The sequence below is a fragment of the Gorilla gorilla genome, chromosome 2 (genome assembly GCF_029281585.2).
Source record: "Gorilla gorilla gorilla isolate KB3781 chromosome 2, NHGRI_mGorGor1-v2.1_pri, whole genome shotgun sequence".
NCBI lineage: Eukaryota > Metazoa > Chordata > Mammalia > Primates > Hominidae > Gorilla > Gorilla gorilla.
Window position 1 is genome coordinate 140,336,676 of NC_086017.1, and position 13,684 is coordinate 140,350,359.

General features: G+C 42.6%; 1 protein-coding gene across 1 annotated transcript in view; it reads right to left on the bottom strand.

The window, feature by feature from the left end:
- ISY1 (ISY1 splicing factor homolog) overlaps positions 1–13,684 on the bottom strand; it is a 32,228-nt gene that overhangs the window by 16,429 nt on the left and 2,115 nt on the right. Inside the window, exons 2-6 of the mRNA XM_004036273.4 lie at positions 13,589–13,611; positions 12,945–12,996; positions 11,293–11,358; positions 11,071–11,113; positions 185–297 (exon numbers count right to left, since the gene is read on the bottom strand). Of these exons, the coding sequence (XP_004036321.4) occupies positions 185–297; positions 11,071–11,113; positions 11,293–11,358; positions 12,945–12,996; positions 13,589–13,611 (297 nt within the window). The remainder of the gene's footprint in view (positions 1–184; positions 298–11,070; positions 11,114–11,292; positions 11,359–12,944; positions 12,997–13,588; positions 13,612–13,684) is intronic.

Here is a 13,684-nt window from a genome sequence, read left to right on the forward strand (position 1 = left end):
CTGGCTGGTACATACAGATGCCCTGTCTGCTGTGATGCATGTGCTGTGAGGTCTTCCAGCATCATCCTACCCATCCTGTTCATAGCTTTCCTGTATCAAGGGACTACTATGGCAAGAATGGGCTGGGAACTGCTGTGGTTGGAAAACTAGACAAGACCCACCACTGGGGCTGCCATGTACTCACTCCATAATCAGGACCTCCCAGCTCCTTTATCCGGACCTCCCAGTGTCCTTTCTCCCTTAGCAGCTTGTTAATTTCATCATTCAGGTCACGAATTCGAAATTCACCTAAACCAGCTAGAAAACAAAAAGGTTAACAATATCATTCCATAAAAATGAATGTCAACACCTCTAACACGTACACTTAGTATCATATCCTTAAAATGAATGTCAACACCTACAAAGGTATACTACATAAAAATACTCATCTAAATTGATAAGAAAAACCACCCAAATAAATGAAAGGACAAGAATTATAAACAGAGTTCCCACTACTGTAAGAAAAAAAAAATCCTTGAAAATAACTTCATCCTCATTAGGAACCAAAAAAATATAAACAACCCTCAAACAACCCAGCAGTTCCATTTATACAACTACTGAAATAATAAGCTCTTAAGAGAGATGGGGAAACAGCAACCAAGGCCAGCAAAGATACAATGAGGCTGGGATACGCACCCAGGGATGGCAGCATTCTATGATGGTTTAGTGTTTTCAGGAAAGCAATGTATTGCTATATGGGAAAAATTTTTGGCAAGGACTATAGGGCTAAGAATTATGCCTAAGGGATTAATTGAAAGGGATGTGCACAACAAATTTCACTGTGGTGCAGCTGGGGCATCACACCACAGAGAAGGTAGGAAAATGGTTAATGAACCCTAATATGTTGAAATGAAACATCATATAACTTTTGAAAGGGACAATTTGCACACAGTGGAGACACAGCAAGGCCTTTATGAGGTAATGCTGGATGACAACAGCAAGTCCAGAAGGGCTCTTACACCTGGGTTACGGCTAAGACTGATGCTCTAGAAGATGGGCATGAGAGGACTTCTAGAGGTGATGGATACTGCTTGTGGAGGTGGTGGCTTTCACAGGTATAAAAATCTGCTGCAACTCATCCAACTCTACATTAAAAACGGGGGAATTTTATTACATGTAATTCTTGCCTGGATAAAGTCTATTTTTTTTAAAAAGTCAAACAGGCCAGGTGCAGTGGCTCACGCCTGTAATCCCAGCACTCTGGGAAGCAGAAGTGGGTGGACTGCTTGAGCTCAGGAGTTCAAGACTAGCCTGGGCAACATAGTGAAATCCCATCTCCACCAAAAATATGAAAAATTAACTGGGTGTGGTGGCACATGCCTGTGGTTCCAGCTACTTGGGAAACTTAGGTGGGAGAATCGCTTGAGCCCAGGAGGTGGAGACTGCAGTGAGCTGTAATAGCACCACTGCACTCCAGCCTGGGTGACAGAGTGAGACCGCCATTCAAAAAAAAAAAAGTCAAGTAAGAATATATTGTAACTGGGTGCGGTGGCTCACACCTGTAATCCCAGCCTTTCGGGAGGCAGAGGAGGGCAGATCACTTGAGGTCAGGAGTTCGAGACCAGCCTTGGCCAACATGGGGGAGTCCTTGTCTCTACTAAAAATACAAAAATCAGCCGGGAGTGATGGTGCACGCTTGTAACCCCAGCTACTCAGGAAGCTGAGGTAGCAGAATAGCTTGAGCCTGGGAGGCAGAGGTTGCACTGAGCCAAGATCACGCCACTGCACTCCAGCCTGGGTGACAGGGCAAGACTGTCTCACAAAAAATAAAAAAATAAAAAAAATACATTTTAGAACCTCCCACTCCCACGTTCTGTTCTATTAAGAAAGAAAAAAGACCTGCCACCACCATGGTGAGACTTTCCAGTGCTAAAGACACAGAGAATTCAAGGCAGACCAATCCTCTGAGGGCCTCAACCAAAGCAAAGGGAGAGGATTCCAGAAGCCTCTCCCAAAGCAAAGCCAAGGCATCTTGGAGAAAACAAGAATCACAAGTTTTATTTTTTTTATTGACTTTCCAAAATCTACATATAAAAACATTACTTTTTGGTACACAATTATGTGAGTTTTCACAAATGCATATAATCATGTAATCATCACCACAATTAAGACACAGAAAAGTTCCATCGCCCCGAAACATTCCCTTATGCATCACTATAGTCAACCCCTCCCCCTACCCAACTTTTGGCCACCAGTAAACACAATTTATTTTGTTCCTATAATTTTGCTTTTCCAGAACATCATATAAATGGGATCATAAATTATGCAGTATTTTGAGTTTTGTTTCTTTCACTCAGCATTAGGCTGAGTTGAAATGTTTTATTTATTTTTGTTTTATTTTTATTTATTCATCCATATGTTTTAATTTTATTTATTTACTTTAATTATTATTATTATTTACAGAGATGAGGCCTTACTATGTTGCCCAAGCTGGTCTCCAACTCCTGGACTCAAAGCGATCCTCCCACCTTGGTCTCCCAAAGTGCTGGGGATTACAGGCATAAGCCACAGTGCCTAGCCTATATGTTTGTTTTTACTACTGAGTATTATTTTATTTTATAGACACACCTCAGTTTGTTTATCCATTCACCAGAAGGACCTTTGGGTTGCTTCCAGTTTTGGGGCTACTATAAACATTATGTATGAGTTTTTGTGTAACAGAAAAGTATCACATTTCTCTTGGAGAAATACCTAGGAGTGGAATTGATGGATCACAGGTTAAGTGTATGTTTAACTTTATAAGAAACCACCAAACCCCATTCTAAAGTAACTGTTCCATTTTGCCTCCTCACTAGCAGTCTATGAGAGTTCATTACTTCACATATTCACCAGCACTTGGCATGGTCACTATTTGTGTAAGTCATTCTATTAAGTGTGTAGTAGCCCACTGTTGTTTTAATCTGCATATCCTTTATGACTATTATGTTAAACACATGAAAAGATGCTCATTTGCATCTACATTTTATTTTATTTTATGTTTTGAGACAGAGTCTCGCTCTGTTGCCCAGGCTGGAGTGCAGTGGTACAATCTCACCTCACTGCGACCTCTGCCTCTCAGGTTCAAGCTATCCTCATGCCTCAGCCTCCCAAGTAGTTGGGATTACAGGCGTGAGCCACCACACCCAGCTAATTTTTGTATTTTTAGTAGAGATGGGATTTTGCCATGTTGGCCAGGCTGGTCTCAAACTCCTGGCCTCAAGTGATCCACCCATCTCGGCCTCCCAAACTGCTGGGATTACAGGCGTGAGCCACCATGCCCACCCTACATATTTTCTTTGGTAAAGTATCTGTTCAAAATTTTGCCCACTTCTTAAAACAAATTATATTTTCTAATCGATGAATTTTTAAGAGTTATTTGTCATCCCTTTCTCCACTGAATTGTTTTCATAACTTTGTCAAAAGTCAACTGACCAAACCAGACATAGTGGCTTATGCCTGTAATCCCAACACTTTGGGAGACACAGACAGGAAGACTGCTCAAGTCCAGCCTGGGCAACATAACAAGAGCCCATCTTTACCAAAAACTTAAAAATTAGCCAGGCAGGGCTGGGCACAGTGGCTCACACCTGTAATCCCAGCACTTTGGGAGGCCGAGGCAGGCAGATCACCTGAGGTTGGGAGTTCGAGACCAGTTTGACAAACAAGGATAAACCCTATCTCTACTAAAAATACAATTAGCTGGGCATGGTGACACATGCATGTAATCCCAGCTACTTGGGAGGCTGAGGCAGGAGAATCACTTGTACCCGGGAGGTGGAGGTGAGGTGAGTTGAGATCACGCCACTGCACTCCAGCCTGGCGACAAGAACAAAACTCCATCTCAAAAAAAAAAAAAAAAAAATTAGCCAGGCATGCTGGGCACAGCAGCTCACGCCTGTAGTCCCAGCACTTTGGGAGGCCAAGGTGTGTGGATCAGGAGGTCAGGAGATGGAGACCATCCTGGCTAACACAGTGAAACCCCGTCTCTACTAAAAAAAAAAAAAAATATATATATATATATACATATACGTATGTATATATACGTACGTATATATACATACGTATATGTATATATACAAAAAATCAGCCATGCATGGTGGCACACACTTGTAGTCCCAGCTACTTGGGAGGCTGAGGCAGGCGAATCGCTTAAACCCTGGAGGCAGTGAGCCGAGATCGTACCACTGCACTCCAGCCTGGGCGAAAGAGCAAGACTCCATCTCAAAAAAAAAAAAAAAGAAAGAAAGAAAGAAAAAAATTAGCCAGGCATGGTGGCATGCGTCTGCAGTCTCAGCTACATGAGAGTTTGAGGCAAAAGGATCACTTGAGCCCAAGAGGTGGATGCTGCAGTGAGCTATGACTGCACCACTGTACTCCAGACTGGGTGACAGAGAAAGGCTCTGTCTCCAAAAAAAAAAAAAAAGAAAGAAAAAGTCAACTGACCATTTATGTGTGGCTCTATTTCTGGACTTCTAATTCTGTTTCTTTGGTCTATGTGCCCTGTCCTTTCACCAATACCACATTATCTGGAAGCTGGAGCTTTCTATTACATCTTGAAATCAGGTGGAATGAACGCTCCAATTTTGTTCCTTTTCAAAATTGTTTTGGCTATTCTAGTTCCTTTGCCTTTCCAATTAAATTTCAGACATAGAATGTCAATGTAAACAAAAAATCCTGTTAGAATTTTGATTGTGATATATTGGAAGAGAGAAAGAATTAACATCTGTACTGTGTTAAGTCTTCCCATACAACAGCACAGTGTATCTCCCCATTCATTCGGGTCTTCTTTGGTTTCCTTAGTCATCGCATCCTAGTTTTCAGCATACAGATCCTGACTGTATTTTGTTAGGTTTATACCTAAGTATGGCCAGGCGCGGTGGCTCATGCCTGTAATCCCAGCACTTTGGGAGGCCAAGGTGGGTGGATCACGAGGTCAGGAGATCGAGACCATCCTGGCTAACATGGTGAGACCTCGTCTCTACTAAAAATACAAAAAAAATTAGCCAGACGTGGTGGTGGGCGCCTGTAGTCCCAGCTACTCGGGAGGCTGAGACAGGAGAATGGCATGAACCCGGGGGGCGGAGCTTGCAGTGAGCTGCACTCCAGCCTGGACGACCGAGCAAAACTCCGTCTCAAAAAAATAAATAAATAAAATTAAAATAAAAAAGATTTATACCTAAGTTATTTCTTGTGTTTTGGTGCTTTTGTAAATAGCACTTTAAAAAAATGTATTTCCAGCTGTTCAATGTTAGTATACAAAAATATAATTTTGAAGCTGAGCATGGTGGCTCACACCTGTAATCCCAGTACTTTGGGAGGCTGAAGCAGGCAGATATCACTTGAGCCCAGAAGTTCCAGACCAGCCTAGCCAACATGGTGAAACTCTGTCTCTACTAAAAATACAAAAATCAGCCAGGTGTGGTGGTGGATGCCTGTAGTCCCAGCTACTCGAGAGGCTGAGGCAGAATAGCTTGAACCTGGGAGGCAGAGGTTGCAGTGAGCCGAGACTGGGCCACTGCACTCCAGCGTGGGTGACAGAGGACGACTCTGTCTCAAAAAAAAAAAAAAATATATATATATATATAAATATATATAAATATAAATATATAAAAAACATATATGAATATATATGGGGGTGTGTGTGTATATATACAATTCTGTATATTGAACTTCTTTTCTGTGATCTTGATAAATTCACTTATCCATTTTAGAAGTCTTTCTGTAGGTTCCTTGGGATTTTCTACATAGAAAATTATGTAGGATTTTAGGCTGGGCGTGGTGGCTCATGCCTGTAATCCCAGTACTTTGGGAGGCAGAGGCGGGTGGATCACCTGAGGTTGGGAGTTCGAGACCAGGCTGGCCAACATGGCGAAACTCTGTCTCGACTAAAAATACAAAAATTGGCCGGGCATGGTGGCACATGCCTGTAGTCCCAGCTACTCAGGAGGCTGAGGCAGGAGAATCGCTTGAACCCAGGGGACAGAGGTTGCAGTGAGCCGAGACTGCACCACTGCACTTCAGCCTGGGTGACAGAGCGAGACTCCATCTCAAAAAAAAGAAAATTATATAGGATTTTCTATGTTAACAATAAAGACAGTTTTACTTATTACTTTCTAATCTTTATGCCTTTTATTTCCTTTTTTTACTTTACTGCACTGGCTAGGATTTCCAGCATCACGCTGAATATAGTGGTGAGAATGGATGTCTTTGCCTCATTCCTGATCTTAAGAGGAAAGCATTCAATCCTTCACCATTAAATAGTTTATTGGCTATGGGTTTCTTATAAGTACTTTATCAGGGCCAGGTGTGGTGGCTCATGCCTGTAATCCCAGCTCTTAGGGAGGCCAAGGTGGGTGGATCACCTGAGGTTGGGAATTCGAGACCAGCCTTGCCAACATGGTAAAACCCTGTCTCTACTGAAAATACAAAAATTAGCTAGGTGTGGTGGCTGGCACCTGTAATCCCAGCTACTCGGGAGGCTGAGGCAGGAGAATCACTTGAACCTGAGAGGCGGAGGTTACATTGAGCTGAAATTGCACCACTGCACTCCAGCATGGGTGACAAGAGCAAAACTCCGTCTCAGAAAAAAAAAAGTGCTTTATCAGGGTAAAAAGTTCCCTTTTATTCCCAGTTTGCTGAGTTCTTATCATGAATAAACGTCTAATTTTGTCAAATACTTTTTCTGCATCTACTTAGATCATACAGTTTTTCTTCTTTAGAATGACACAATGAATTAACTTATTTTTGAATGCTGAATCTACTATGCTTTTCCAGAATAAATCCTCCTTAGTTGTGATGTATTATCCTTTTTATACATTGCTAGGTTTTTTTTTTTTTTTGAGACGGAATCTCGCTCTGTCGCCCAGGCTGGAGTGCAATGGTGCAATCTCGGCTCACTGCAAGCTCCGCCTCCCGGGTTCCAGCGATTCGCCTGCCTCAGCCTCCCAGGAAGCTGGGACTACAGGCACCTGCCACCACGCCCAGCTAATTTTTTTGTATTTTTAGTAGAGACGGGGTTTCACCGTGTGTTAGCCAGGATGGTTTCGATCTCCTGATCTCACGATCCACCCACCTCGGCCTCCCAAAGTGCTGGAATTACAGGTGTGAGCCACCGCGCCCGGCCATACATTGCTAGGTTTGATATGCTAATGTTTCATTAAAGATTTTTGTCTATATTCATAGGAAATATTGTCAGTAGTTATTTCTCATAATATCTTTTTCTGATTTTAGCATCAGGGTAATGCTGATACTAAAATTCATAAAATGAGTTACAAAGTGTTCACTCTTCTTCCATTTTCTTGAGGAAACTATGTGGAGTTGGTATTATTTCTTCCTTAAATATTTAGTAGAACTGACCAGTGAAGCCATCTGGGTCTGGAATTTTCTTTTAGAAAGGTATTTAGAAATGAATTCAATTTCTTTCCATCTTTTTTTTTTTTTTTTTTTTTTGAGATGGACTGTCGCTCTGTCGCCCAGGCTGGAGTGCAGTGGCCCAATCTTGGCTCACTGCAACCTCTGCCTCCTGGGTTAAAGTGATTCTCCTGCCTCAGCCTCCCAAGTAGCTAGGATTACACGCATGCGTCACCATGCCTGGCTAATTTTTGTATTTTTCATAGAGACAGGGTTTCACCATGTTGGCCAGCCTGGTCTTGAACTCCTAACCTCAGGTGATCCACCCACCTCCGCTTCCCAAAGTGCTGCAGTTACAGACATGAGCCACGGTGCACAGCCCCAATTTCTTTAACAGATATAGGACTACTCAGGTTTACCATTTCTTTTTGAACTGTGTCTCTAAACAGTAGAATTACTGACACTGTAGTTTATTTAGGATAATTATTTGTAGGAGGCTTAGCACATCCCTGGCCTCTACCCACTATGTGCCAGTAGCACCCTTCCAGTTGTAACAATCAAAAATTTCTTCAGGGCCGGGCGCAGTGGCTCACGCCTGTAATCCCAGCACTACGGGAGGGTGAGGTGGGCAGGTCATGAGGTCAGGAGATCGAGACCATCCTGGCTAACATGGTGAAACCCTGTCTCTACTAAAAACACAAAAAAAAATTAGCTGGGCATGGTGGTGGGCGCCTGTAGGCCCAGCTACTCAGGAGGCTGAGGCAGGAGATTCGCTTGAACCCGGAAGGCAGACGCTGCGGTGAGCCAAGATCATGCCACTGCACTCCAGCCTGGGCAACAGAGCGAGACTCTGTCTCAAAACAAAACAAAACAAAACAAAAATGAACTATTTCTCGGCCATGCACCGTGGCTTACACCTGTAATCCTAGCACTTTGGAAGGCCGAGGAAGGTGGATCACCTGAGGTCAGGAATTGAAGACCAGCCTGTTCAACATGGTGAAACCCTGTCTCTACTAAAAAATTACAAAAATTTGGCCGGGCACAGTGGCCTGTAATCCCAGCACTTTGGGAGGCCGAGGCGGGAGGATCACGAGGTCAGGAGATCGAGACCATCCTGGCTAACACGGTGAAACCCCGTCTCTACTAAAAATACAAAAAGTTAGCCAGGCGAGGTGGTGGGCGCCTGTAGTCCCAGCTACGCAGGAGGCTGAGGCAGGAGAATGGCGTGAACCCCGGGGGGCGGAGCCTGCAGTGAGCTGAGATGGCGCCACTGCACTCCAGCCTGGGTGACAGAGTGAGACTCCGTCTCAAAAAAAAAAAATTAGCCAGGTATGATGGAGGGTGCCTGTAATCCCAGCTACTTGGGAGGCTGAGGCAGGAGAAATTGCTTGAACCCAGGGAGGTGAACCCAGGGAGAAATTGCTTGAACCCAGTGCAGTGAGCCGAGAACTCGCCACTGCACTCTAGCCTGGGTGACAGAGTGAGACTCCATCTCAAAAAAAAAAAAAAAAAAAAAAAAAGGACCACTTCTCTTAAGTGAGCTTTGGCAGTTTGTGTCTTGTAAGGAATTGACCTATTTCATCTAAGTTGTAGAATTTATGGGCATAACATTGTCTGTAATATTTTCTTATTATCATTTTAATGTATATAGATTCTATAGTAATATTCCCAATTTGGTTCCTAATATTCTTAATTTGTGTATATTTTTTCTTGCTCAGTCTGACTAGAAGTTTATCAATTTTATTGATCTTTTTTTTTTTTTTTGAGACAGAGTCTTGCTCTGTCTCCCAGGCTGGAGTGCAGTGGCACGATCTCAGCTCACTGCAAGCTCCACCTCTCGGGTTCACGCCATTCTCCTGCCTCAGCCTCCCAAGTAGCTGGGATTACAGGCGCCTGCCACCACATCCAGCTAATTTTTTGTATTTTTAGTAAAGATGGGGTTTCACCGTGTTAGCCAGGATGGTCTCGATCTCCTGACGACCTCGTCATCCGCCCGCCTCGGCCTCCCAAAGTGCTGGGATTACAGTCGTGAGCCACCACGACCGGCAATTTTATTGATCTTTTCAAAGAACCAGCTGTTGGTCTGTTTTCTCTATTCATCTTGTTTTCAATGCTATTGATTTCTTATCTTTACTATTTCCTTCCTTCTGCTTGCTTTGGGTTTAATTTGCTCTTCTTTTCTAATTTCACAGGGTAGAAGCTTAGATCACTGATTTGAAAACTTTCATAATTTTCTATTATTTCAGTGCTATATATGTATTTTTTGTTTGTTTGTTTGTTTGTTTTGAGATGGAGTCATGGAGTGCAGTGGCACGATCTTGGCTCACTACAACCTCCACCTCCTGGGTTCAAGCGATTCTCCTGCTTCAGCCTCCTGAGTAGCTGGGATTACAGGCACACGACACCACATCCAGCTAATATTTGTATTTTTAGTAGAGACAGGGTTTCACCATGTTGGCCAGGATAGTCTCTTATCTCCTAACCTCGTGATCCACCAGCCTCGGCCTCCCAAAGTGCTGGGATTACAGGTGTGAGCCACCGCTCCAGGTCAGTGCTATACATTTTTATCTAAAGCACTATATCCCATAAATTTTTTCATCCCCTAAATTTTGACATTACGTTTTCACTCTAATTAAATTCAAAATATCTTCTAATTTCTTTGCCGTTTCCTCTCAAGACACATGAATTATTTACAAATACGTTGTTTAATTTCCAAATATTTAGGAATTTTTCAGATATGAATCTGTTGTTATAATCAGAGAAAATACTCTGTGTAATTTCAATTTTTTTTTTTTTTTTTTTTTGAGATGGAGTTTCACTCTTGTTGCTGAAGCTGGAATGCAATAGTGTGATCTTGGCTCACTGTAACCTCCGCCCATCAGGTTCAAGCGATTCTCCTGCCTCAGCCTCCCAAGTAGCTGGGATTACAAGCATGCACTACCACGTCCAGCTAATTTTGCATTTTCAGTAGAGATGGGGTTTCTCCATGTTGGTCAGGCTGGTCTCAAACCCCAGACCTTAGGTGATCCTCCCTCCTCGGCCTCCCAAAATGCTGGGATTACAGGCGTGAGCTACTGTGCCCGGCCTCAAATATTTTAAATTTGCTAACATTTGTTCTGCAGCCCAGAATATGTTTTATTTTGGTGAATGTTCCATGTGCTCTTAAAAAAGACCATGTATTAGGCCGGGCACAGTGGCTCATACCTATAATCCCAGCACTTTGGGAGGCTGAGGCGGGCGAATTGCAAGGTCAGGAGATCAAGACCATCCTGGCTGACATGGTGAAACCCTGTCTCTACTGAAAGTACAAAAAAATTAGCCGAGCGTGGTGGTGGGCACCTGTAGTCCCAGCTATTCGGGAGGCTGAGGCAGGAGAATGGCGTGAACGAACCCAGGAGGCTGAGCCTGCAGTGAACCGAGATCGCACCACTGCACTCCAGCCTGGGTGACAGAGTGAGACTCTGTCTCAAAAAAAAAAAAAAAAAAAGACGTATTCTTTATTGTTAGGTACAGTGTTGTGAGATAGAGTATTCTACAACTTTCAACTACATCAAACTGACTGATCGTATTGATTGGCTCTTCTATGTCCTTACTGATTTACTATCTACCTGCTCTATTGATTATTTTGAAAGGAGTACTGAAGTCCTCAAGTCTAATTGTGGATTTGAGAATCAAGCACTTTAAAGGAATAAGTTTGCTTACCATTCTGAATCTGAGCCACTTTTTTAGAGATCTCTCCAATGATCTATTAAAAAAAAGTAATACATTTTAATAATTTTTGAATATGTTAGAAAGCACAGAAAAACTGTAATTCAAAATTAGTATTTAAAAATACTTAGACTTTTGGTCTAACAGTCATTTAGATAATAAGAAGAAATGAGAGACTTGTTACTTCTACTGAAATCAGATTTACCCAGAACATACCTGTCGTCTCCACTTCTCAGCTTTAGGCAGTTCAGTACATTCTGAGGCCAGAAAGGGTCTTCGTTCCTAAGGAGAAAAAAATAACACATTTCCATTATACTATTTACAAGTTTCATACAACATTCAGAACTGATTCAGGCCTTAAGCCTAAATCATTTAATGGCCCAAAAACATTTGAAGTTTTCATTCCAGATGATCCTCATCAAGCCTTAAACCTCATTCTACAATGTCTCCTTAGGAAAAACATGATTGCATTGTATTTAATATTGGAAAGAACTTAACTGTCCTGCAATAGAGAGACAGCCAAACTAGGTTATAGCTATTTCATGGCATATTTATAGTACCTTAAGAAACAACGTCTATCAGTGTTTAAAACAAACATACATAAATATGGGTGTATTCATACACATGTGTGTATATAAAATTAAAAAAAAAAATCCAAAGAATGGTATATATTATCTCTAATTTGGGTGAGTCTCTAAGAAATGAAATAATTTACCGGTTTCAGCTTACAGCTGTTCTCCACATCATACTCCAGTCCCTATTCAATATTAGAGCTGGAATAATAAAGGACCCAGTCATCAGGCTGGGCACGGCGGTTCATCCCTGTAATTCCCACTTTGGGAGGTCAAGGCAGGCAGATTGCCTGAGGCCTGGAGTTTGAGACCAGTCTGGCCAACATGGTGAAACCCCATCTCTACTAAAAATACAAAAAAATTAGCTGGGTGTGGTGATATGTGCCTGTAATTCCAGCTACTCAGGAGGCTGAGGCAGGGGAATTGCTTGAACCAGGGAGTTGGAGGTTGCAGTGAGCCAAGATCACGCCACTGCACTCCAGCCTGAGCGACAGAGTGTCCATCTCAAAAAAAAAAAAAAAAAAAAAAGGGCCGGGCTCAGTCATCATAATACAGAAGAAAATGAAAAACAAGCAGCCAGATCCATCACCCTGCCTCAGCTATGGGGAGGTATTGGAATTCAAGTGTACAGACTCTCAAGAGCGTCAGCAGGTACAGATAAGAAATAGGAAATTTTGAAGTTTGAAGTCTGTTGACCTGGAGTGCAGCAGCGCGCTCTCGGTGCACTGCAAACTCCGTCTCCACGGCTCAAGTGATTCTTCTGCCTCAGCCTCAAGTAGCTGGGATTACAGGTGCCTGCCACCATGCCCAGCTAATTTTTGTATTTTTAGTAGAGATGGGGTTTCACCATGTTAGCCAGGCTGGCCTCAAACTCCTGTCCTCAAGTGATCCACCCCCCTCAGCCTCTCAAAGTGCTGGGATTACAGGCGTGAGTCACTGCACCCTACTTTTTTTTTTTTTTTGACAGGTTCTCACTGTGTCACCCAGGCTGGAGTGCAGTGGCATGATGATGGCTCCCTGCAGTGTAAGACTCCTGCATTCAAGTGATTCTCCTGCCTCAGCCTCCCCAGTAGCTGGGACTACAGGCAGGCGCCACCATGCCTGGTTAAGCTAATCTTTGTATTTTTTGTAAAGAAGGGATTTTGCCATGTTGCCCAGACTGGTCTCAAACTCCTAGACTCAAGTGATCCACCCGCCTCAGCCTCCCGAAGTATTGGGATTACAGGCATGAGCCACTGCGCCCAGCCTGCATTTATTCTTGATACTTTACAATTCATGAGGAAGATTTACACTAACCTTCACTTTTCCCTCTTCCAGCTGAGCCTGGCGAAATCTTGCTAAGGCCGTCCTACCAGCGATATAAAAGATAAAAGACTCCATTAGATCCTGCTCATACGGACTTCTCATTACCCATGTTCCTGTATGGGGTAGATCTGCTTATGACCATATTTAATGTCATTCATATACATATATTGTAATTAAGAAACCACAGAATAGTTAGGGATTTCCATGTTCTCAGGAGTAGGGATTATGAGGCAATTTGTATTCCTGAACACCCAAGAATCTATTTTACTTACACTACACATAAGGACTGTGGGAAACTTTACTTATCAGACCACTGTGATAAGCAATACATCCAGGTGTTAAAAGACTAACATCATGGTGTTCCCTGGCTGTCACTCTCACAACCCCTGCACCAACCACAGGTGAACAAATGTTCATCCAGTGTTTAAGTTCTGGAAACTGTGAGAAAACACATAAATGGAGAAAACAAATGGGCAAAAACAGGAATGTTTTTGCATATGTAAGAACATAACATATGTAAAGAAAGAAACAGCTTCTCAAAAGGCTCAGATACCAAAAAGAGGAAATACACAAAGAGTTACATGGTGGTTTTTAAGTTACAAAAAATTTACAGCCAAAAACAAGTTGATACTTACATGGCCTTTTCTGCATTTCGGGCCTGGAAAGAGAGAAAAGAGAAGAAAAATGCCCATGTTTAAAATATATTTTTTTCTTGCCATTTACTTTTTAGT